This window comes from Vulpes lagopus, chromosome 6 (genome assembly GCF_018345385.1).
Source record: "Vulpes lagopus strain Blue_001 chromosome 6, ASM1834538v1, whole genome shotgun sequence".
Classification (NCBI taxonomy): domain Eukaryota; kingdom Metazoa; phylum Chordata; class Mammalia; order Carnivora; family Canidae; genus Vulpes; species Vulpes lagopus.
Genome location: NC_054829.1, coordinates 115,176,843 through 115,203,171, shown reverse-complemented (window position 1 = coordinate 115,203,171; position 26,329 = coordinate 115,176,843). Strand labels below are relative to the sequence as shown.

General features: G+C 40.4%; 1 protein-coding gene across 2 annotated transcripts in view; it reads left to right on the top strand.

Moving 5' to 3' along the window:
* Nucleotides 1-3,818: 3,818 nt before the first annotated feature.
* Nucleotides 3,819-26,329, top strand: part of PRDM5 (PR/SET domain 5) — a 202,698-nt gene continuing 180,187 nt past the window's right edge. For both annotated transcript variants that reach the window (XM_041758534.1, XM_041758535.1), the window contains exons 1-2: nucleotides 3,819-3,942; nucleotides 25,384-25,467. In XM_041758534.1, coding sequence (XP_041614468.1) covers nucleotides 3,850-3,942; nucleotides 25,384-25,467 — 177 coding nt within the window. In that variant the 5' untranslated portion in view covers nucleotides 3,819-3,849. The remainder of the gene's footprint in view (nucleotides 3,943-25,383; nucleotides 25,468-26,329) is intronic.

Genomic DNA, 26,329 nt, shown 5'->3' with positions numbered 1-26,329 from the left:
ATTTTATTTTATTTTATTTTTTTTATTTTTTAGGAGAAATGATTTTAGAGCAAGAATCTGACAGCCCCACAATGGATTTTTCAGGATTCTTTTCTTTTTCTTTTTCTTTTTTTTTTTTTTTTTTTGAGTCACACCAAATAAATCTTTATTCTTTTCTTCTCAGGAAACTTGGTTTTGTATTCATTCGCTACAAAATCCTTCTGACTCTCAGGAAACTAAAGACAAATAACCCTCAGTGTTTTTTGTTTGTTTGTTTTGGTTTTTGGTTTTTTCCTATCAGGCTTTTAGTCTACCATGGCATTTGGAAATAGTCATTAATAACCAAGACACAATCAAAAAAATTCTGCAATATGTGTGGTAAAATAATTGATTAATAGAGAATAATAATTCAAATCTTTCCTTGTAATGAGAAAACAAGGCCTACAGCAGCATAGAAGTTTGAATTCGATAAGTAGAGCTGGCTTTAGGCATATCAGTGAAAAAATTTTGCCTCCCGAAGCACATTCGAAAATAAGGAGAGATGTTTTTTAGAGTCATTCTCTTATGTCAAAATAGTGCAAAATTTTCTAGAATAAGTAAATCAGGTGCATGTAGTACTTTGATGTTACTATTTTGATTTTCTTACTTATTTTTTCAAGACTGGATTTAAACTCTTGATATAAAGCAGACTTTTAATTTCCCATTTTTCAAAGATAATATTGAAAGGTCACTTTTCTAGCTTTTAAAGTTCTAAGAAGTGACTCATGGTACAGTTACTGTCTTACAGGCTTCAAAATCAAATTTCCGGTCAGTATTATGCATTTTGTTTTGGCAAACATGTGTCCTTTTTTATGTGTTGTAATAGAGATTATTATTAAGAGCTCTTTATTACTGGTTTCCGTGTTTGAAGCACTAGATCTTCTGGACACTCTATCACACAGATAAAAAGAATGTCATAGTCTTTAATGAAATCTATTATTTGTGTCAGTTTAACAAAATCTCTGACAGACATTCATAAAAGACCTGGAAAGTTTCTCATTTTATTAATTTCAGACTTATCTACACAAACATTTAATTTTTACTATATACTTATTAATGAAGATTCCTACATTCAGAAAGATGAGCATTTGCAAGCTGGCGACTTTGCTCCCTAGAAACTTAACACACAACAAAAAGGGAGATATGCCAAACAAGGGTCATCAGTGAATGAGGGTTGTGTCAGATCAAGACCAGAAAGCATTCCTTTTTCTCATGATCGAAAGCTGTGGAAACTTCTGTGCCCAAAGAGACTGGCAAAACTTTTGATTGAAAAGCCATTGTGGCTTGAGGACCAGAACTGAAAGGCTGTGTCTGACAAAGAACAGTGCTCTGGGGAAAATACCATGAGCCATGCTCTGGATTGTGATCTGGTTCCAGTTGGGCTCAGGGACCTGGTCTGGCCTGGGTGTAGCACTGGTTTAAAGGACCCCAGGGAAACAGACTTGGCCCAGATTCTTTGGAGCACAAGTTTGACCATCTCAGATTAGCCTCAAAATTGACTTTTAATCAAGAAATATTTCCTCAACACCTTTGATGTGGTTCAAGGTCATCTAATTCCAAATTCCATTCAAATGAACTTTATTTATTTATTTAAAATATTATATTTATATATTTAATATTTATTTTAGAGACAGAGAGAGCATGCACTTGCATGCATATGAGCGGAGGAACAAACAGAGGGACAAGCAGACTCCACACTGAGAGCAGAGCCCCATGCCAGACTTACCCTCAAAACCCTGCGATCATGACCTGAGCTGAACCAAGAGCAGAAGCTTAACTGACTGAGCCACCAAGGTGCCCCAAACTGTATTTATTTATTGACTCATTTCCCCTTACAGAAAGTGAGAGAGTTCTCTCTGGGATGGGTCAAAGGGATCAAAACTCAGAAAATAATTAAGGCACTGTTCTTCTCACCCCTGACAAAGCTACCTCTACATGTTTCAAAAAGAGGGTCATTTATTCTATTCATTAAAATCTCCAAGTATTGTTATTGTATGATTTTAATAAAATTCTTCTACTTAAGAAATTAGGAACTATTTGTGTTCCAAGGCTTTTCTTAGTCCTCAAGAAATAGAAATCACTTCCATGGTGTGTGTGTTGCTAAAAACAAAACAACAGGCTCAAAATGGAGTCACTTATGCTAAGCCCCATGTTACCAAACTGAGATTCAACTTAATTACTTTTGGCTCTTGTAGAAATGTAATTTTAAACCAATCGGGAGTTGCCTGATGAGCACTAGATAGGTAATCTGCCAGATGGATATATGCCATCACCTAAAGGAGAGTAACCTTGCGACAGCCAATCTGCATTTTGTTTAGTATAATTTCCTTGTTTCTGCTTTCTTCTGTCTGTAAAAGTCTTTCATTTAGTAGAGCTCCTCAAAGTTCTTTTCTGTTTGCCAGACTGCATGCTGCCCCATTCACAGATTGTTGAATGCAGCCAATAAAATCTTTAAAATTTATTTAGCTGATTTTTTAAAGTGTGGTCTTTAATGTTGTCAGAATTATTATTTTTAATGGTTAAAAGCAACATCAAATGTTTATAGGAACATTACATGAATCCCAAAAGACCTCAGAGTAGAAAACTATCAAGAATATCCAGAGAAATGAGTAGAAAGCTCCTAGTTTGTCTTACAGGAGAAGAGTCTTATAAAATTTCTTCTGAGACGTACCAAACTTTATTAAAAAACACTAAAACAAGACGTCTGTTGTTTCCTTGCTGTGATACTGGATTTTATCGTTTGAGGGTTCCCTCCCATCTCTCCTGCTTATGGGCTGGAGATCTGTGACAGGCCTGGTGATTTCCAAGCAAGGTAAGACTCAGGAACGGTGTTATCTTGGGAAGTGTAAGAACTTCCCTTGGGTTACAGCACCAAACAAGAACTAGTTTCCAATGGACTTAAATCGACATTTAAATCTCTTTTTATTGAAGATTTTATTTATTTATTCATAAGAAACACACAGAGAGAGGCTGAGACAGAGGCAGAAGGAGAAGCAGGCTCCATGCAGGGAGCCCGATGCGGGACTCGATCCTGGGTCTCCAGGATCACGCCCTGGGCTGAAGGCGGACGCTCAACCGCTGAGCCACCCGGGCTGCCCTGAAATTTAAATTTTGAATTAACTTGAAATATGGATTGTTAGTTGCAGACTGTGTTATATACCCCGTTTCTCTGGACGTTAATCCCCATACTCACTGATTCCCTATGAATTCAGATCTCTGAAACAAGCATTAAAAAAAAAAAAAAAAAAAGGTGCCTAACTTGGAGGTGAGAAGGCCCCAAAGTTCCTGGTCCTCAGGGCGGGCCTCCAGGCGCCGGGCGCTGAGCACGCTGTCCCCTCGGAGTCTGGGACTCCGTGCGCTGGAGGACGACCCCGCGAGGCCCGTTGCGTGTTGCACCTCGAAGGCTGGGACTCCCCGCCCGGCAGCACCCGCTCCGCGTTGGCGGCCCCGAGCTCCGCCGCGCTCCCGGCACCGCGCCCGGCGCGGGTCCCGGCCGCCAACTTCGGGCCAATCAGCGCGCGGCGTCGCCCAGGCCGCGGCGCCCCGGCCCGCGCCCCCCGCGCCCCCGCGGCAGCAATGGCAGCGGCGGCCGCGGCCGCTCCGGGCTGAGCCAGACCCGGGACGAGGAGGGGCCGCGCCGCGGGGGATCCTGGAATCGGCGGGGACGTGGGGATTCTGGGAGGCCACCTCCATTTCCTCCTTCCCCGCCGGCCTCTCCCCTCCACCCCGGCACCCCCAAATGTCGATGTGTCGCCTCCCGGGCGCCGATCGCTGGTGCTGAGCGAGGCGGCGGCGGCGGCGGCGGCGGCGGCGGCGGCGGCGGCGGGGAGAATGCTGGGCATGTACGTGCCGGACAGGTTCTCCCTGAAGTCCTCCCGCGTCCAGGACGGGATGGGGCTCTACACGGCCCGCAGAGTGAGAAAGGTGGGTGACCGGCGGCGGCCCCCGCCCCGCCCTGCCCTGCCCTGCCCTGCCCCCGCCGCGCCTCCGGGCTCGCCCCGCCGACGTCCCCCCCGACGCCCCCGGCCGGGCCCGGCGGCCGCCCCGCGGGAAGGAAGGCCCCGGCCGGCGGGGCGGCCTCCCGAGCGGCTGCGCCACGTAGGTGCCGGCGGGGCGCGCGCGGCGGCGGGACGCCTCTCCTCACGCCCGCAGGAAGTGAGCCCGGACGCTGCCTCCCTCTTCCTCGCTTCAGGGAGGGAGCGGCGGCGGCGGCGGCGGAGCCGCGCGTGGGCGGGTGTCTCCGCGGCGCGCACGCAGCCCCGCCGCCTCCCGGCCCCTCGCGGCTTCCCTGAGGATGAGGGGCCGTGGCCCGGGGCGCCTCGCGCTGCCCTCCCTGCGGGGACTGCGAGGCGGCGCCCGCAGCGCGGCCCCACAGCCGCCGGGGCTCTTGCCCTCCCTCCAGCGTTCCGTGGCTCCGGGCGGTGCCACCTACAGGCGCTTAGGTTATGTTATTTATTATTTACTTACTTAGGTGAGAGAGACAGAGGCAGAGACACAGCAGAGACAGAAGCAGGCTCCATGCAGGGAACCCCACGTGGGACTCGATCCCGGGTCTCCAGGATCAGGCCCTGGGCTGAAGGCGGCGCTAAACCGCTGAGCCACCCGGGCTGTCCAGCTTAGGATCTTTTTTATTTTTACGATCTTAATTAATTAATTAATTAATGAGAGAGAGAGAGAGAGAGAGACAGAAACACAGGCAGAGGGAAAAGCAGGCACCATGCAGGGAGACCGACGTGGGACTGGATCCGTTTTCTGTGGCTCCTGGGCGGTGCCACCTAGATAAGTTTAGGATCTTTTTTTTTTTTTTTTTAAGATTTTTATTTGTTTATTTACTTACTTACTTATGAGAGAGAGAGAGAGGCAGAGACACAGCAGAGACACAAGCAGGCCCCATGCAGGGATCCCAACGCCCTGGGTCTCCATCAGGCCCTGGACTGAAGGCAGCGCTAGACCGCTGAGCCACCGGGCTGCCCAGCTTAAGGCAGCTTAAAAAAATCCTTATTTTTAGGATTTTAATATTTATTTATTATTATTATTATTATTATTATTATTATTATTATCTATGAGAGAGAGAGAGAGGCAGAGGGAGAAGCAGGCTCTATGTAGGGAGCCTGACGTGTTCTGTGGCTCCTGGGTGGTGCCACCTAGATAAACTTAGGATCTTTTTTTAAAAAAGATATTTATTTATTTATTTATTTACTTACTTATGGGAGAGAGAGAGGCAGAGACACAGCAGAGACACAAGCAGGCCCCATGCAGGGAGCCCAACGCCCTGGGTCTACATCAGGCCCTGGACTGAAGGCAGCGCTAGACCACTGAGCCACCGGGCTGCCCAGCTTAAGGCAGCTTAAAAAAATCCTTATTTTTAGGATTTTAATATTTATTTATTATTATTATTATTATTATCTATGAGAGAGAGAGAGGCAGAGGGAGAAGCAGGCTCCATGTAGGGAGCCTGACGTGTTCTGTGGCTCCTGGGTGGTGCCACCTAGATAAACTTAGGATCTTTTTTTTAAAAAGATATTTATTTATTTGCTTACTTACTTATGGGAGAGAGAGAATGGCAGAGACACAGCAGAGACACAAGCAGGCCCCATGCAGGGAGCCCAATGTCCTTGGTCTCCAGGATCAGGCCCTGGGCTGAAGGCGGTGCTAAACCGCTGAGCCACCGAGGCTGCCCAGCTTAGGATCTTTGATTTTGATTTTCTCTGCCTTAGGATTTTCTCTGACTAGATCCACCCCCCTTCCAGAAATGTGGAGGCGAATGAGCCGGGCAGGCAGGTTGGGCTGTATGTACAGGATGGCCTGGAGATGTTGGATGTTGAAAGCGAAGGCCTAGGAGGAGGGATGACTGGAAGTTCCAGACCTTGGAGCTGATGAGAGACCTCTGTTACAGCCCTTTCACAGGATCTGTAATATCTGGAACCACGAAGGAAGTGGTGAAACGCTCAGGGCCAGAGCTGCTGTTTATTGAGTAGATACTTTGGGCTAAGGCCAGAACTTGGAATTTTACCCACGTTAGTCACGTCACCAGCACGACTCCCTGGAGAATGGTAATCCTCATGTGAGAGATGAAAAAAACAGAAGGTCTGCAGGGTTAAATTTCCTGCTGAGTCAGTGAGTTAGGCTTCAAATCCATGGCTTCTGGGCTCCCAAGCTCCTGTTCTTTTCAGCTCTATCCTTGCCAGGTATCCCCACCCATCCCCGTAACAAATATTTTGAAAAATGCAGGTTTGGGCAAGAGCAGGCTTGTTTAGGAAAGATTCACAGAAGGCACCCAGAGACACCAGGATGCCTTTCATCTGGATGTAAATCTCCCTCCACCCCCTCACCTGAAGAGAAGGTAAAGAAAGGTGGACCAGTGCTTCAGGGGCTTCCTTGATAACATGACCTATAAGTATCTCTTAGGCTTAGACTGGAAGAAGCAAACCCCGTATTTAGTTTTTCAAATGCGAGTTGGGAAGAATGTGCAGAGGTGAAAACCAGGAGTAAACGCTTGATCTGAATTCGAGATGAACCGAATAGATGCTTTTGCCAAATAGGTAAATGTCAAAGTCAACATTCTTTCAAAGCAGAAGTTGAAATTCTCCTTTTACTCTTTCCTCACAGGATATGAAAATACCCAAATGGATTTTTCTTGAAAGTCTCAGGCCTAAGTGTAATTACTTAAAAATGAAATATAGTTCTTATTTTTATTGTTATTCATAGATATATATTAAAAAGTTATACAAATATGAGAATTATCACATAATCCCTAGTTTTGGTCTTATTATTTAGGTTTTTGAAACAGCTGGCCAATGTACTTTCTTTTGATACTTTTATAAATTCCAACTTATTTTTCCATGTACTTGGTTACTTGGAAGTTTTTTTTTATTATTATTTTTGGATATAGGATGAACAGCTTCCAAAATCCTCATATATCATAATATATTTTTTAAGATTTTTAAAAATTTTGTTTATTCATGAGAGACAGAGAGAGAGAGACACACACACAGGCAGAGGGAGAAGCAGGCTCCATGTAGGGAGCCTGATGTGGGACTTGATCCCGGGTTTCCAGGATCAGGCTTGTGGCTAAAGGCAGCACTAAACCTCTGAGCCACCCGGGCTGCCCATATTCTTCTATTTTATTACTGCAGTAGTGAATTGTCACTTACCTTTCCCTGGCTCTTAAAATGTCAACGTGTAAAACATATAGAGATTTTTATCCACGTCACATCTAGAATGCTTATCTATATTTTAGGTGAATCTGCAGATGTTTGCACTGAATTCAAATGACATACTATTAGTGACGTAATTTAGTTATGATCACAAGATACTCAGTCATAAGGTTATTGATCATGGATGGGGACACTGATGCCAGAAATGGCCCTGAATTAGACTTTGGCTCCTTTGCCTTCAAAGGCTGAGGACCAAGATGAAGCTGATTTTAGCTGAGTGTTGAGGCTGAAGCTGAATGTCCATGCATTTCATACCTGTTTGGATGTAGTTTCTTGATTCTTAAATACTTTCCAGGTTACCTTTAATAGGCCTGTTAGCCATAAATCAAGGATCAAGGGACCTGAGAAGACAGTATTTCAGCAGTTAAAGACCTTACTTTTAAATTTTTCATGTTCTTTATTCTAAATAAAATTTGGAATTTATCACCTTATATATGTATGTTGGGAATTATAAATTTTTTTTATTATTTATTTTTATTTTTTTGGGGGGAATTATAAATTTTTGTCACACTTTTATAACATAACACTCATTTAACAATTCTGTTAAAAAAAAAAAAAAACTTGTAGTTCAAGCTATCTATTAACTTCAAATTCAGAAAATCTAATCCAGACTGGTATTGAAGTTGGCCGATCTTTCTAGATGCTCTACTCCCACTATCAGGTTGATTTGAGATTTCCTTAACAACGAAACCCCTTAATCCTTGTTTAGGCCTACCCCCTCTTTTTTGCAGTGATTTGTAAAGTGGGGTTCCTGCAGCAAAATCACCCAATGCTCCGGCTTCACACTTAGACCTACTAGGTTTTTCTGTGGCAATGATCTTTTTTTGCAGGCCTGCCTGCTGCCTCTGTCTTTCTCTCTTTCTTTGGTAGAAAGTTTGCATAGTGACAATGAGGTGAAAAGGAAGGGACCTCCCTTCCTTTTCTTACTGTAATGGAAATTAGGGGTTAGATGAGGAGAAGGTCCTTTGGTAGTAGCTATTTCTTTGTAAGCCATGAATTGTTCTTAGAGAAAGAATGGATGAGACTGTTGGAAAGCCTTTGAGTAGAAAAGGGAGGCCTGCCTTCCTTCATGGTTATACACATTGCGATTGGCTAATGATGAGAATAAGGTGGACGCTTTTGCATGCCATGTGCCAGACCCTGTTCTAAATGTCTCCCATGTGTTACCTCATGTGAGCACAGTTTTAATGCTTCAATAGAGATGTGGAATTTTATATTGTAAAGTACTATGCAGATTAAAATTATTACCCAAAGGTAATACATTAAATGTACATACAAAAAAAAAAGTTAAGCAAACACATACCTCACTACATTACATTTTTTATATCGTGACCCTTTTCTCCCTTGATGGCTAATGAGATTAATCAGTGGATGTTGGTGGTTGACATTATGCTTGGAACCCAAAATGTCAAAAGATGAACTACAGGGTCCCTCCAGGTTCTCAGATTTTGTGATTTTATGGAAAAGGTTAAGGCAGGATATAAAGTACTGTAGTCTTATTTCCCTTCAGCTCTGTTGTAGGAAGTTGGCTTTTCTTCCCCTCTGATTTTCAGCCCTTTATCCATATGTGGCAGGCGCTGTGCTAGGCTCTCGGGGTACACAGGTGGGCAAGACAGACTGGGTCTTAGTCCACAAGGAGCTTGTTTTCATGTGCAGGGAGATAGGCAGTAAACAAGTAAAAAAGTAAAACTTATCATCAAGATTATTGTGTTAATTTCAGCCTGTTTACATGGATTGATTTGCTAGGCACTAGATTAGGTGGATGGAATTGCTGAATTAGAGTAGTTTTTAGTCTGGTTGGGGAGACAGCAAAGGAAATAGTTTCCATCCGATCTGAGAAATGCTATGATAGACAACTAAATGAGGTGGTGAAACTGTGTGAGATAAGAGTTGCTCTAAGAGGGCAGAAGAAGGAAAGACCACCTACTGTCATTTCAGTAGGTGAGCAGAAAATTTGGGGGGAATCAAAGAGTGCCTTATGGAGGAGTTGAATTTCTTGGGGTCAGATTATTATTGTGAAATTTGTCTTTATTATTGATCATTTTAACTTCACATATATTGGTGTGACACCTCAAGTATTGCCTGGGTGACAGGCTAGGTGGTGGTCCCGTGATACCGATCTCCGTGCATCTAACCAAATTTTGTGCTCTTAACCTGTTTGTATGGAGTTGAACAGCTTGTACGTAGAATTAAAAACAAAAACAAAAACAAAAAAAACTGAAGCAGTCCTTTCCGGGCTAGCCCTTGTGGCAGACCATATTATAGACAAAGGAAGTTGTTTAAACATCTCCGCCGAAGCACCACCTTGGACACTGTGGCAGCCTGGAAGTGTCACACACAATCACACATGAAGTCTGGGTTTTCTGTTTACTGTGTACTTGTGTGCATTATCTCATTTTATTGTATATCGGTCTTTGGAGATTTATTATCCTCATTTTGTAGACTCTATACTTGCTGGATCATCATTATTTTTTGTCAAAATTTTTGCAGTTGTCCTATGCTGACCTTTAAAAGTATTTTTATTTTTTGTTTGTTTTTCCTTTCCAGTTCATTCTTCACTAGCAGGGTAAAGCTGTACCTGATTGGATATGTAGTTACTTTCCTTTATATCTAGAATCGATTTAACTTGCGTAAGCTGAGCTGGGTTTGTATTTTTAAAAAGAACCAAAGACTAACAGGAAAGCTGAAGAAAAGCTGAAAAGGAAATGACTAAATATCAGTGAAATGAAATTATGTCTCTCCCAGATTTCTAGTCCCCCAGTTCCAGCAGAAGCAGTAAAAAGGATTGCAGGGGCCTATCTATACTGTAGCTGTAGTGGGCTCCAAAGTATAATTCTTCTTTGCCTAGATGACGTGGACCATTTTACGATGACTAACTAGTGAGTCCTTCCCTACTACTGGTCCTGATAAAATGTACCCATGGCAAATCTATGATGGATGAGTGGTTCCCTTCTAATGAGGAGGAAAAAGTATACTCATAGAAGTAGAAAAAGAACTTGAGAAGTAATCTCATTTGCCCATTCTTATTTTACAAATGATGACACTGAAGTCGGGAGTAGCTTTGCACAGACTTTTTTTGCAGCTAACAGCTGCCTCTCAAGCTCCTATGCCCTTTCATAATACCAACTCCCTCTTTTTCAAATCAAGGCAAATACCTTGATTGTCTTTGAGGGATTTGCAATAAAGACATTTAGCAAGGTCAAATCCCAAGTGAAAAATACCTGAAAAAAAGGTTCAAATCTGAGTTTAAGAAAGGAAAATAAGCAAGAGAGAAAGAGAGAGAGAGAGAGAGAGAAAGAGAGAGAGAGAGAGAAAGCAAATTGTATAGGAAAGAAGTTCCCTGAAAAGAAAAGTAAGTAAAAACATAGAGGAAAAATCACCATGCATAAATGTTAGTACAAGGAGACTGGATTTTGTGGAGTAAAGTGTTTTGTTAATCAGCTTGGAAGGTGAATCTAATGAAGAGACAATGGATCTTTATGCTAGGGCTAAAATTCTGCCAGCGAATGTTTGCTTATATTTCCTGCTGGCTGATGATAACTAATCTGGAAACATAATCAGAGGGAAAATCATCACCACTGATGCCTGCCATATGTGCTATCTCTTTTTTATGTTTACACATTTACACTGTAGGATAGTGACTCAATGCAGCTCTATTTCCTGGTGTTATTCTAGATGTTAAGTTGTATTACCCACTTAAACTGAGGTTTTCTCAGAAACTTCATGGTTTGTTTTTTTGTGTTTGATGATAAAAGCGACAATTTTTTCAACAAATATTTATTGAGCAACTGAAGTTGCTAGGCACTGCGCTAGTTGCTAGTAGTAGAATGAACGAGGCTGTAGTCTCTGAATGTGTCACACAGTTCATATGCAAGTCCTACAGCAAGTCTGCAAGGTAGCCATTATGATCCTTGTTTTATAGGTGAGGGAACTGATTTTGAGGAACGTTATATCAATAATAAATGGATTTGTCAGAATTTGAACTCAGATCATTCCATATATCCATCTCACCGAAAAAAAATTTTTTTCTCTATATTGATAAAGTGCTGTGTCCATGCTCATATAACACAATGTGGATGCACATCCACTCACATAGTTTAAAAAAATATTTTACAAAAAGTGAGAAAAAAGTAAACTAATTTCATCATTGGGCATTTCTCATTCAGTTGTATCTTATGGAAATACCTTCAAGTGATCTACTTTGGCTATAATTTATTATTTTTAATGATTGAACGTATTTTATGCTGTCACTGTGCCACAATTTCCATTTATTCAGATCGTGTTTTACATAATTATTCAAGATTTATCTTCCTGACCAAAATCCGTACTGGCCATTATGAATATAGTAGTGAACAAAATAGAAATTATGGCTCTTCCATTCTAGTGAGAAGAGACAAAAACTAAACAATGAACATATTAGATAAATTTTATACTATGTTAAAATGTGATTAGTGCTATGGAAAAACGAAAAAGTAGAGCCACATATTGATGACTTGGCAGAGTGTGTGTATTTGAGTGTGGGGAAGTTACTGTAAATAGGTGGTCCAGTTAGTCCTCACTAAGCAAGGGAGGTTTGGACAGTGACTTACAGGATGGGAAGAAAGTTGACTTCTAGGGGAAAAGCATCCTAGGCAGCAGCTAGAATGAAGGCTAAGATCGGAGTTTGTTGTGTCCCAGGACAAGGAGGCCAGTGAAGTTAGATGAGAATGAGCAGGAGCAGAGTATTAGGGGAGGAGGTCAGAGAGCTAGTGAAAGGAAATGTGCTAAGAGCCATATTTCTTTCAGGCCATTGTAAAGATGCCATTTTCCTTTGAATGGAACAGGGAATGACTGCAGTGTATTGAGCAGAGGAATGACATGATCTGACTTGAGTTTTTTCAAGGGTCCCCTCTAACTGCTGTGTTGAGAATAGTCAGCCACAGGACAAATGTGTAGCCTGGAAGACTTATTAGGATTCTGTTGCAGTGATCTGGGTGAGAGATGATGGTGGCTTAGACCAAAATGGTTGCAGTGCTGAGAGTGTAGTTTGAAGATAGCAGTAATGGAGTATGTTGATGAGTTAAGGCAGTAAGAAAGGGAAGGATCAAAGATGGTTTCAAGGATTTTAGCCTGAGGAGTTGGAAGGGTTGACTGATACTCAATCAACAACTGAGATTGGGATAGATTGTAAGTGGAGCAGGCTTGAAGGAGGAGGATCAGGAACTCAGGGGAAGGCAAGTTGATTTTGAAGTGTCTGTTAGACGGGGAGAGATGCCAAAGACGGTGTGAGATACAGTTGTTAAACTTGCAAATCCTCCGTCCCATCCTTTATGCTATTATATTCATCTATTTTATGTTATAAACCTTACGTTTTTACTGTGTTCCCTTTAGATCATCAGTTAACTTTTAGAGCAATTAAAAATAAGACAAATTGTCTTCATTATGTATCTATATATATTTTAACATTTCTGGAACTCTTAATTTCTTTGTTTTGAACTAAATTTCTGTCTGGTTTCATATTCCTTATGCTTGAACCATATTCTTTGAGCATTTCTAATATTACAGGTTGCTAGCAATACATTTTCTAAGTTTTTGTCTGAAAAAGTATTTTGCTGTGTTCTTGAGGTTGACAGTTTATTTTTTCACATTACATTATAGATGGTGCTTATTTGTTTTTGTTTTTTGACTTACATAGTTTCTGACAAGAAGTTTGCTCAAAGCCTTTCTGTACAAAATATCTTTTACCCCTCTACTTTCAAGATTTTTCTAGTTTGAGTTTTAAAAGTTTAAATGTGATGTGTCTATGATTAAAAAAGCCTGCTTCTTTAATATGTGGTTTGATGTCTTTTATCATTTTTGGAAAATTCTCAGGCATTGTCTCTTTAAATATTACTTCTAATGTAATCTTTCTTCTGGGACTCCGATTACATGTGTGTCAGACCATTTGATATGATACTGTCTCACAGCCTTTATATGCTTGGTTCTGCTTTTTCTATTATTTTTTACTTTGTGTTTTAGTTTAGGTAATTTTTATTGCCTTATCAAGTTTATAGACTCTTTTCTCAGTTATGCCAAGTTTCCTGGTGAGTCTGTCAAAGGAATTCATCTTTGATACCCTATTTATTTCTAATATTTCCACTAGACTCTCCATCTTATAGTGTACATGTCTCAGCTGAAATCTTCTCTGTATTAATGCATGGTTAACTGTCTGTTCTAGTAGATTCTTTGACAAATTAGACATAGTTATTGTTGAAGTCCTTATCTGATAGTTTCAACATCTGTGTCATCTCTGAATCTGGTTCCATTGATTGCTTTGTTTCTTCACAATTGGCTATTTTCTCCTTGTATGTCTTATAGTTGTTTTTTTAAAAAAGATTTTATTTATTTATTCATGAGAGACACCGAGAGAGAGAGAGAGGCAGAGACATCGGCAGAAGCAGAAGCAGGCTCCCTCCGGTGAGCCCAATGTGAAACTTGATCTGGGGATCCCGGGATCACACTCTGAGCCAAAGGCAGAGGCTCAACCACTGAGCCACCCAGGTGTTCCTGTCTTATAGTTTTGATAGAATGTCAACATCATTGTGAAATAATCAAGAGTACTGTAAATAGCATTTATGCCTGGAAATATGCACACAGTATGCACACTTTTAATTTATTTTTTAATTTTTTGTCGGCTGGGAATTTGGCTCAATCTAGTTAGGAGCTAAGAGGGAAAAAAAATAGAGCTGAGATGGGTTTGCTTGCTATTGTTACCTTCAGTGCACCACAGGCTTCAGATTCTTCTAGAATCCCCTTGTATTGGGCATGGCTCGGGTGTTCAAGGGTTTTCTCAATGTTTATGTTCTACACTCAACTCTTCTGTCCCTGAATACTTCATCATAGAGGGGTTCTTTCACCATGCTGCCTTGTTCTTGCCCTTCCCATGGTAGTAGCCTGCTGTTTTTTTGTTTTGTTTTGTTTTGTTTTTTAGATTCTTTTTCTTGAGATCTCTGTCAGCTTCATTCTTATCTAGGAGTTATCAGCTTCATCTCTAGAAGTTGGGCTTTCTTAACATTTCTCAGTCTCTTCTCCATAGGAGCCAAATTTTTGCCTTGTATTAGGTTGGTGTTTTGCCAGGAGAGGGTTTCCTGTCCCCTACCCAAAGGTAGAAATCCTCTAATGGTTATGGTATAAGTTCCTGAGCCTGTATTGCTCCCTGCCCTTCTAGCAGCAGTGGATCTTTGTGTCTTTGGTCCTTGAGGTGATAGTGTGCTGCTTTTCTTGGAGTGGCTAAAGGCTTCTTCTCAGATGGAAGAAAGGGCGGGGCAGGAGGTGTGAGGTGTTGTGCCATAGTTGTGCTGCTATTCTCCTCTTGCATGCCTGCAGTACTGAGGAGTCTCTCTGTCTCCTATCTGTCCCCCAGTCTTTCTTGTATGGGAGGTTCTTTGGAGAAGAGCCTGCAAATGTGTGTGAACTCCTCTTAGGTCTGGGGCTTCCGCTAGTTCTATATGGTCAGGCTCTCTCAAATGCATCCTTTGGCAAACCATTAAAATGTTAGTTGATTTCTTATCTGCTTGTGTGTTGGCTGGCAGTGGTTCCTTCCATGTTCTGTCATGGGTAAGCCAGTGCTCTCCTCAAGAAGAGTTATGATTTTGTAGTTTATTTGCCTTTTGTATTATTAGGGTAGGAGTGATACTCTTTTTAAATTCTTGGTGGAGGGCAGCCCTGGTGGTTCAGCGGTTTAGTGCTGCATGCAGCCCAGGGCAGGATCCTGGCGTCCCGGGATCGAGTCCCACGTCGAGCTCCCTGCATGGAGCCTGCTTCTCCCTCTGCCTGTGTCTCTGACTATCTCTCTCTCTGTGTCTCTCATGAATAAAGAAATAAAATCTTTAAAAAAAAATTCTTGGTGGATATTTAACTTAAAAGTTTTAAAATTAATTGCCTTAAAAAAAGATTTATTTATTTGCGAAAGACTGCATGAGCTGGAGGGGCAGAGGGAGAGGGAGAGAGAATCTCAGGCAGATTCTGCACTGAGGATGGAGGCTGATACCGGGCTTGATCTCACGACCCTGGGATCATGACCCGAGCAGAACCAAGAGTTAAACACTCTTACCCAACTGGGCCACCTGGGTGCCCCTAAAATTAATGGCATTTAAAAAAATTCTTACTTTTATTTTTATTTTGTTTTTCAAGTTTTCATTTAAATTCTAGTGCCTTTTTTAGTGCCACCAAAAGACTCCACTTATTATTATTTTTATTACTTAAAAAATCTGTCCAGTTTCAAAAGAGGGGTTTTAAAATCTCCCACTTTAGTTCTTCACGTATATATATTTTTTGGTGAAAAGTTGATTGATTTTTAAATTATTTTGATAAAATATACATAGCCTAAAACTGGCCATTTTAACCATTTTTTATTGAAATATAATTAACATACAATGTTATATTAGTTTTAGGTGTACAGCATATTGATTCAACAATTCTGTATATTACTCAGTGCTCATCACAATGCGTGTAGTCACTGTCAGTCACCATATGGCATTATTACAGTATTATTGACTGTATTCCCCATGCTGTACTTTTTATCTATGTGACTTATTTTATAACTGAAAGTTTGTGCATGTTTAGTATTTTTATACTTTTCTCACTCATATCTTCTTCATAAATATGTTTTTATTAATATATAATGTTCTGTTTAATACATTCAGCAATTGATTTAATTCTTGTCTGATATTGATGCTATTGCCTTTCTTTGCATCTCTGTGTCTACTCATTTAAATTCATTTTTTATCATTTTGTTTTATATTTTATCATGTAGTTAGATTGTATTTCATAATGCATAATTCTTATTTAATGAGAAAATTTATCTCCTTCATATTTAGTGTAATGGCTGATACAGATAATTTATTTCTTTTTTTTAAGTTTTTTTTTTTAATTTCTTATTATTCATGAGAGACAGAGAGAGGCAGAGACATAGGCAGAGAGAGAAGCAAGCTCCATGCAGGGAGCCCAATATGGGATTCAATCCTGGGACTCCAGGATTACACCCTGGGCTGAAGGCAGGTGCTCAACTGCTGAGCCACCCAGGCATCCCATAGATGATGTAGTTCTTGTCGTTTTTCTTTATGCTTATTACTTCTTTTATGTTGTGACTTATTTTGAAATTTTCCTTATTTTGTTGCCTGTTCAAGTCACTGTTCATTCTTTTCTCCCCTCTGATTACGTTGTTAATTCTACTCTTTTTCTTTCTTTCTTTTTTGTTTTTTAAAGATTTATTTATTTATTTATTTATTTATTTATTTATTTATTTATTTATTTATTTATGATAGACATAGAGAGAGAGAGAGAGAGGCAGAGACACAGGAGGAGGGAGAAGCAGGCTCCATGCCAGGAGCCCAATGTGGGACTGGATCCCAGGACTCCAGGATTGAGCCCTGGGCCAAAGGCAGGCGCTAAACCGCTGAGCCACCCAGGGATCCCCTCTACTCTTTTTCTTTAGTGATTTACTTACTCTCTCCCTCTTTCACAATATGATGGACATGCTTTTTTTTAATCTATAGCTCAAGCTCAACTGTTTTTCCCACAAAAATACACAGTTTCTTCTACAAGATGTTCCATTACTGTCTTCTTCCCTCCCTGCTGCCACCCCATGCTGTGCAACTTTTGGGATGCTTTTGCCTTCCTGTTGTCTTTCCCCAACAACTGTTGGGTTCTGATTAAATGGTGTCTTAATAGAACTTCTAAGAGTATATCCCTGATATACTTCAAGAATTGTTAGTTAGCCTATATAGTCTACACACCCTGTTAATTGTCACTGATTTTGTGTGTCTATAGGCCAGCTATTCATTTTCTTCTGCCATCTTCTTTCCTTTGTTCTGGTTCATTTGTTTAGCTAGAGACTTTTTGTGATTCTTTTTCGTATCATCATGTGGATAATATTCTCTCTGAGTCTGTGTATATCATCGAGTAGCTCTCCTTCCACCTGACTGTAAAGGACTTCCTGACTGGGTAAGTGATTTTCAAGTTAGTGTATTTCTCTTTCAACTCATTCTCTAAAAATATTTAGTTGGGAAATGATGTTTTTTTTTTTCCCCCACTCTTAGCAGTATGTGTGTATGTATGTTTGTGTTCGAGTACTCTACTTGAATCTCTTTAAATTTCCTTGTGCAAATTTTTTTTTTTTCCTTGTGCAAATTTCCTTTGAATTAAAGCATTCTGTCTCCTGTAGAAGTTCAGTTTTACAGAGTGGTTCTCATTTTTCTGCTAATCTTTCTCTCTCAGGCAGCTGGGCCCCTTTGTATAGGCAATTTGCCTCGGTTGTTTTATCGAAGCCCAAGATCAGTTATTACAAAACCCTCTGTGGTGTCAGTCCTTCCTTACAGGCAAAGGAGTCTGTATCGCCATGGGCCTGCACTGGATAGACTGTCAATTCTCTGTTCCTTAGCTGTCTGGTCTCCTTGTACTTTCCTGGACTGTAAACATGGAAAAGAATGTGTAGGCTGGAGCCCTCTCCCCCATCTCTGACTTGCAAAAATTTCTCAGCATTTCCAGTCTTCAGCACTGGCTCTTCTGCTGTTTTCCAGTTTATTACTTACTCCCCTGCAGAAAATGCTTCACACCAGTTTTTTGCCAGAAACTAAGGCTTCACTTACGTCCAGTTGGCCGTACACTCTAGTTGCAGTTGTTTTGCTCAAGAGAGGCAAGTAGCTTAGGGTTGGAGTTAACGGAGGGTGCTATATGCAGGTCATTGTATGTCCAAAATCACTTCTTCCTCATAATTCTCCTGCACTTCCCATTTCATATTTGTTTTATAAGGAACTCCTTTCATAAAGAATGATTCTGTTATATTTTGGGCACTAGTGTATTTCTTTTCCTTGACATTTGCTGTGGTAGCTGAGAGTATTAGAGACAACTACAGTAATCTAAACCTTGGGGATTAGGTTCTCCCTATAACAAGAAGTTGGCATGTAGGTATTTGCTGCTATCAGTTTGGTGGCTTAAGATGTTGAGTTGGAAGTCTTTGCATGCTCTTGGCTTCCAGATGGCTGCTGTAGCTCCAGGTATTATGCTTTTACTTCAGGTGGGGAGAAAAAGAAAGTAACCAAGGCCCTCGGGTGTACCTGTCAGCTGACTTAGCCCTCCTATAAGAGCCTTTGTGGTTGGTTTATATAATGATTTCTGCAGGTTGTTAGCTCTCTTCCCTATTTAAGTGGGAAGCTGGTGTATGTAGTTTTTCTACTTACATACATTACTACCCTCAATAAGGTCAGCATTCCAGTACTAAGGAGTATGGATCTAGCAAGGCAATTGATCTCTGCCCCCACAATCATAGTTGGGACTGGATATTTTTCATACTGAACATAGTAGAGGATTGGATCTTTTTCATACTGAACTTTTTAGAAACACACTTTGTTGAAGGCCTAATTGTACTGCAAGAGCAACACATGCACAATTGTTTAATGTTGAAAAAAATTTTGGTTCAAAGTGGGGACCCTAGACTCCTTCTGTGAAAAATTATCATTAATTCACATATGAATGATGCAACTGCAGATTGATTCACTTTAATACAATTTACTTTATCTACATGTATATATTTTTTAATTCACTGAGCCAGTTTAAAGTAAATTGAGACATTATGACAATTTTTCCCCTCAATATTTCTTTAAGAGGACATTCTTCTAAATAGCCATAATATCATTTTAACATTCAACAAAAATAACAGTAATTTTCTAACATCTTCTAATTCCAGCCCATATTTAAATTGCTCCAATTGCCTCCAAAATGTTTTTATAGTTGCTTGTTTTTTGAACCAGGATTGAATCAGTGACCACCTATTATATTTGGTTATGTCTGTCAAATCTCTTAATGGTCTCCCTTTTCCTGTTTCCCATATTAACAACAGTGACTTTCTGAGGAGATCTGGCTAATTGTAGAGTATCTCACAATCTGGATTTATCTGATTATTCTCCCAGGGCTTCATTTAATGTGTTTCTCTATCTTCTGTATTTCTTCAATTCTGGAAGTTAGCTATAGATTATTTTACTAATTTTTTAAAATTCTCTGACATTGTGTATTAAATATTTCTCTCTACCCTCAGGATACTTTTTACATTGCAATAAACAGTGCAGTGTTAGCAGCAGGAATCGCAGGAAACACTTGCCTCTCTCTCATGTGTCTTTTATCCATTGGCTCTCTTCCTAGGTAGCATGGATCTCCCCAGGTGCTGGGTGAGAGACAGGACAAGGGGGAAGAGGTCCATTCATGTTCGCTTGCCCTTTCGCCCTGGAAGTGCCTGTAGAGTTCAGCAGACACCCCTCTCAAGGTCCTATGTCAGACACTGAGGAATGAAGGGCTAGAATGGTTTACTTCAGATTGCATTATAGTCGCGGGTATATAATGTCTGGTTTTCCCACTGTTAGTAGTGCCAACACGTGGGTAATGTCATTTTTCCATTTAAAGGGACCTTGTGCTTAAACCAGTAATCTGTGAGCTGATACTGTATGAATATATTTCACTATCAACCTGTATCTACTGATTTTAGCATCCATTGATAACCCTTGCCTGAATCAGTTACATTGTTAGGGCTTTCAAAATGGTGATTTCATTCAAATGAATAGTGCTCCTTTATTTACAAATTAGCAGTCTTCTGTAGAGAAGAGTTTTCCCTCTATTTGCTGTTGTCTGGTTTTCATGAACTAGGGTATTGAGAAGGTGGGACAAAATGTTAGTTCTTTCCCTCTATTATTTTTTTTAATATTGTATGTATGTATGTATGTATGTATGTATTTATTTATTTGAGAGAGAGAGAGCGCGCGCATGGTTGGGGCGTTGGTAAGGGCAGAGGGAGAAGGAGAAGCAGACTTCCTGAGCAGGGAGCTTGATGCTGGGCTTGATGCCAGGACTCTGGGATCATGACCTGAGCGGAAGGTAGATGCATAAACAACTGAGCCACCCAGGTGCCCCTTTCCCTCTACTAATTTTAACATGTTATTACCCTCTGATGATGGCAAATGAGGTTTAAATTTTTTTCTCTTTCTCGGACAATCATTAAGAATTAATGTGTTTATGTGCTAATGTGTTTCAATCAGTAACTCTTTTATTTTCTTTGATTCTCAAATTGTTCTAAATTTGGCCCCTGGAAGCTCTTTCTAATAGAATTTAAGAGCTGGAAGGAATCTTAGAAATCAGCTACTCCAAATTCCTAAGTTTTATAGATGAGGAAACTAAAGCTCAGAAGTTTGTGACATCCAAATGTGTTCCAGCTAATCAATGCAGAGCAGGGATTAGGATCCAGGTCTCTTGAAGCCTCAGCTAGTGTTCTTTCCACTGTTCTAAGGAAGATATCTGCAGTAAATCTTGCTTTCAACTTCTTACTAATATTAAGCAAAATGAGAGAAAATGGCCCATGTTTATAAGCATACTTTTTTGTTTATTAAAAGTTAATGTCCAGTGCCTTAGTGGCTGAGTCAGTAAAGGTCTGCCTTCAGCTCAGGCCATGATCCCAGGGTCCTGGGATCAAACTGCTAGTCCAACTCTCTGCTCAGTGGGGAGTCTGCTTCTCCCTCTTCCTTTGCCCCTCCCTATCCTGTTTGTGCTCTCTCTCTCCCCCCTCTCTCTCAAATAAATAAATAAAATCTTAAAAAAAAAAAAGTTACCATCTAGTCCAGTGGGTGGCAAACTGAATAGATTAATTATTTGCTCTGTTTAGAAACAGCAGAGAAGCACCGTTGTAGGCTGGGCAGTGGGCCAGTCTGAGAGGTGAGTTTGCCTGAACAGTACACTGTCTACACAGTTCGTTTTGAATTGTCTTGAACTCACATTTTATTTGACCTGCAGAGTTTTGAAAACTTGGAGTTCATTGCCAGCATGGAAAAGTAGTGATTTCATACACACGTTTGAGTTGTCAGAGTCTCTAAAACCACTTGCAGATATCTAGCAACGTGAGATTTCCATTGTGATATAGCAACATTCAGTTGTCCTGGAAAAGCTTAAGTGGGCATGCCCTTCCAGCTTCTGAGTCACTGCCTAATAGGTCCTTTACATGTTTGCTGTTGGATGTCAGATGTTGTGCTGCTTTCCTGCCTGACCTTGTAAGCATTTGAGATAGTGACCCCTTAGATAGCTTGATGGGAAGAATTCTAGGAAAATTCTTGCAATGAAGAAAACATCAATAATGGAGGCACACAGGAACAGCAAGAAAATAGTACGGTTGACAGTTTTCCTGCTGCTAGTAGATCTTCAGCATCTTAATCACAGAGGGTAAAACCAATGATGACAAGAAGTCAGCCAAAAAATTTTGAAATTTTCAAGAAGACAGTTTGAAAAAGTGGTTTTCTTCCTGTCATTGTGAACCTCCGCTTATGTTGATTATGGTAATGTATATGTATATATAATTTATATTGTAATGAATCATATGAAAAATGTTCATTTTATAGTTGAAAATGATAAAATCTTGGCAGTTTCATATGGTTCAGCTAAAAAAGTCATCACATCTATGTGGGGTGTGTACCCCAAATCTTCCTTTCATAGGTGTGTTACCCAAGCAGTTTTGAAGCCCACTGAGGTAGAAGAGACTTACTCTTAGTTTAGAATTCCTGTGGGAATGGCTAATGAATAAAGCAGAATATGCAGTAAAATCACAATGATAAGAAAGTGCTGTTTGTGTAGTAGAAACAAGGACAAACAAGGAGTTAGAGAAATGGGGGTAGCAGGTGCTAGGATCCTCAGGGGAAAGCTTCACAGTGAGATTGGGCCCAGTAACTACAAAATCTTCATCTATAGTCAAATATAAATTATTTTAATTATCTGCAGTGTTTCATACTGTAAGTGCTAAGGATAATTAAGAGTTGGCTATTTATGTTTCCATAATCTTGCAGCTACAGAAACTCAAGTGTATTTGATCAGATCATGCTAATATACTCACTGGCATACTTATAAATTGGCCTCCTATATGTTTGTTTTTAATGTCAGTGTTTTTCAAATTGGATGTCAAGCCATTAATGAGTTATGAAATTAACTTATTGGGTCAGAACTAGTATTTTTTTAAAAAGTGAAGTGAAATAGAGCATAAAATATAGGAGCATGTTGTACAGAGTAAGGGTAGCGTTGTTTAAAGACATTTGTATTTTAGTTTTATGTGTGTGTTTCTATGTGTATGTGTGAATATACCAAGCTGAGATATAAAATTTATTTCTTAGTATGGGGTGGAGAAAAAAATTGAAAGCTATATTATTATAGTTTGGTATTTTGAGTTTATGATAGAGTGCTCATTCACTATTAACAGTGAGGCTTTAAAATCAGAGTCCTGATTCTTATAAATTTTCAAAGCTGCAAGTCTTTTAAATAATCTTGCTAGACATGCAACCAAGCAGTCTTTTTTTTAAATATTTTATTTATATATTCACGAGAGTCACAGAGAGAGAGGCAGAGACACAGGCAGAGGGAGAAGCAGGCGCCATGCAGGAAGCCCAGTGTGGGACTTGATCCCGGGACTCCGGGATCACACCCTGAGCCAAAGGCAGATGCTCAACTGCTGTGCCACCCAGGAGTCCCCCAAGCAGTCTTTTAAACTGATTCCAATGCATTTATTTGGGTCTCCATCCTTCCTCTTCAGTCCTTTGAACACTGCTGAATTGATTGATTCCTTTTTTTTTCCCCCTCCCAATTTGAACTGCAGAGACAACCTGACTGGCATGGGTAGATCTGTTGCATTGGAAAGTGTGTAACTTAGATTATTACATTCTGCAGTGGTTGATAAATGCTAAATATGTGGATAGGTGGAGTGGAAAGGTGAACTTCATGCATTAATACCAAATCCTCAGTTTTGTTACCAAAAACACACCTTATTTTCTGGTCTGTCATCCAGTCTGGCTTTCACAGTAGCCTGTCAGTTTCTTCCGGCAGTTCAACAGCCCACATATGGAGGGACTACTATGAGCAAGGCATGGCCAACAGAGTTACTAAATGTTGTAGTTAATGGAAAGTGAGAAGAGGAGGGTGAGCTGCCTGGGCACTGGGTCACATGGTTATTGTGAGGGTTTTGAGTGCTGGCATGGTGAAGCAGATGGTGCCTGAGCAATTAACCCACTGGTTCCTAAGCCCTTCTGTGATCTTTGCTAGGTGGTTGACTTTATTTTTTATTATTTTTAAAATATTTTATTTATTTATTTATGAGAGACAGAGAGAGAGAGGCAGGCAGAGACATAGGCAGAGGGAGAAGCAGGCTCCATGCAGGGAGCCTGATATGGAACTCGATCCCGGGACCGTGGGATCACACCCTGAGCCGAAGGCAGATGCCTTCGGTTGATGCCTCAACCGCTGAGCCACCCAGGCATCCCTAGGTGGTTGACTTTAATCCAGCAACTTACTTAAACTGTTTGATTCTCAGTGTTTTTGCTGTTAGATGGGGAAATTCTCACATATTAAGAATTCTAACATTTGTAATGTGGCACATAGTGGTTCAATATATATTAATTACACCCCTTCTTCTTTCATTTTTTTAAAGACTTTATTTATTTATTTGGGGGGACCAGAGAGGGGCAGAGCAGAGCGGGGAGCAGAGGGGGATAGGGGCAGAGGGAGGGGTAAAGAATCTCAAGCTGAGTACCTGCCCCCACCCTGAGTGCCTAGCCTGAAGCAGGGCTCCATCTCATGACCCTGAGATCTTGACCTCAGCGGAAGCGGAGTGTCAGACCCTTAAAGGACTGAGCCCCTCCAGGTGCCCCACTTCTTAAATTGCTTGTATAGCTTTTCTTAACTACCATTAAATAATGGTGAGGTCCCATGTTGAGGTGAAAAATGATTACTTTTTAAAGTAAAGCCATCTCTGGGGCCGTCGTATCTGCCTGAGAAGTGATGCTCAGAGCCTAGTTTTAGCATGAAGTGGCTAGTGAGGCATGGAAGGAGGGAAGAGGCAAAGCTGGCTTCCAGTGTCTGAAATTTGCTTGCATATTCATAGTAACTCTGTTACTATAAATAGCAGTCTTATGCTTGTGCTTGGGTTATTTCAGATTATGATCTGGATTTGAGGAATCTCTGTAGCTATTTTTTGTTCCTAAATTAACATTAAAGAATAGGTCTTTTGGGTGCTGCCATTATTTGTAGCTTTTCTGAATCTTTTTATTTGTAAAATGAGGGGCTGGGTTAGTTAGCTCTAATCCCTTTAAGCTTTAACATTTTACTATTTTTCAGGAGTTGGGTTTTCTGCTGTTCACTAAGTAACTTATATTCCTCAAAATGTGGCATTGGTTGGTGGTTGTTTTTGCCTCCAGCAATGTTATCAAAGTTCCTCTGGCAATTTTAGTTGGCATTTTCTTCCTCTTAGGAAGGGAAGGGGTCTCCTGAAGACTAGGCACAGGCAGGCTTGGAGGACTCTTACAAAGGCATCAATGGCCCAGTGTCCTCTCTGCATACGTTTTATGATGGTCTGGCTGGACGAGCTTGACCCCATTGCCTGTCTGTCCAATCTCTGCTCTGGTTGCCTTAGTTGAGAAAACAACGTCTCTTACCCTGGAGCCTTCCTCACAACTGCGGAGGGCCAGCCACCAGTGCTTCTCACCTGTGAACTTGTCAAAACACAGCTCCCCGCACCCTATTCCCAGAAATTCTGATTTTAAGAAGCCCAGAATTGTGAATTTGAAACAAGTGTGGTTGTTGATTCTCATGCCAGGTGGGCTCTATGGCATATACTGTGAGAGGCTCTGGTTTACAGTGTGCTGCCTCTGCTGTTTGAAAGATTGGCAGGGGAATTTAAACTTTATTTATGAACAGTCTTCCTCTAAGAATGGCAGGCCTACTTTCTTTCTTGTTCATAATTGGGATGAATTTATGATTTTTATGGAAACCAGGTGATTTTCTGCCTGGTGGGCTTGTCTCTCAAGTCAGGCAAAACTCAATGCTTGTCACATTAAGACCACTTGCCAGAGGCCTTGTCAGAATTTGAATGTTAAGCAATTTAACCCTTTTATGTTGGCTCCTGTATTGTGGACTTGGGCTCTTAAACCGAAAACAGATTAAATTGGATTTTAAATATGTAAATATTTTGTGTTGTGTAAATTAGTTAATACTTTAAATGTGTCTCACTCATTGGACATGAAGGTTTGGAGAAAAAAAAATTTTCCAGAAAAGAAATAAGTTTGTTTTAGTAACTTGATTATTACACTGACCCCTTTTAAATGTAATCATCACTACACAGGGTGAAAAATTTGGACCGTTTGCTGGAGAGAAGAGAATGCCAGAAGACTTGGATGAAAATATGGATTACAGGTTGATGTGGGAGGTGAGGATGCCATTGTTATTTTAAATATTTAATGTGTCTCTTTATACTGTTTAGTGCATTTACAAGGCTAAGTTAATAGGTATTGATTCCAGTTGGCTATTTACACACTGGAATGTTTCAGTTTTAGGGGATCTGAGTAACTTGAAAGTTTAGCATTAAAAAAAAATACTGTTGAAATATCTTATTAGACAATTCTAGAACTCTGAAGTTTATAGTTGATCATTGAAAAAGGAGTTTTTCATGCATTAGGATGTTTGGATTTTTAAAGAAGCATGTTCTGGTACTGGATTAAGAATTTGATTCCTGTAAATGGAAATTACACTTTCCCTTTGACTTTTATTTCACCACTGCAGCTCTGATTGTAAAGAAACAGTTCTGTGCTCTTTATTGGAATGAAAATACCACTTTAAAATGTACCTTACATATAGTTCAAGAACTGTGACTCTGTTAACAGTCTTTTGCAGTCTGAAATTTCCCTAATGCAGGGATCTGTACATGCAAATGTACATTTGTATAAGAATTTTCATCCTAGTTTAGGCCAATTATATTTGTTACTGTCTTTTCTAATCATTAAAAAAGAAGGGCCTGAGGGATAGAAATAGAGAAGTAAAGATACAGAGATTATTGAAGCAAAAACTTGGAAAAAAAACCTCAGTTCCAAGAATTGTATTTGGTAGGTTCCATGAGTGGAGTGGGAGCTGAGCTCAGTGTAGATGAGGCTGAGATATGGAGGATCAGTAAATCAGAAAGGTGTAACATAAAGGGGTAGAGAGTTACATAAGTCTCTGAATGTGTATTTATTAGTTCGAGTCTGAAGAGCAACAGAACCAGTACGATGGAGGTAAAAAATATATATATATAT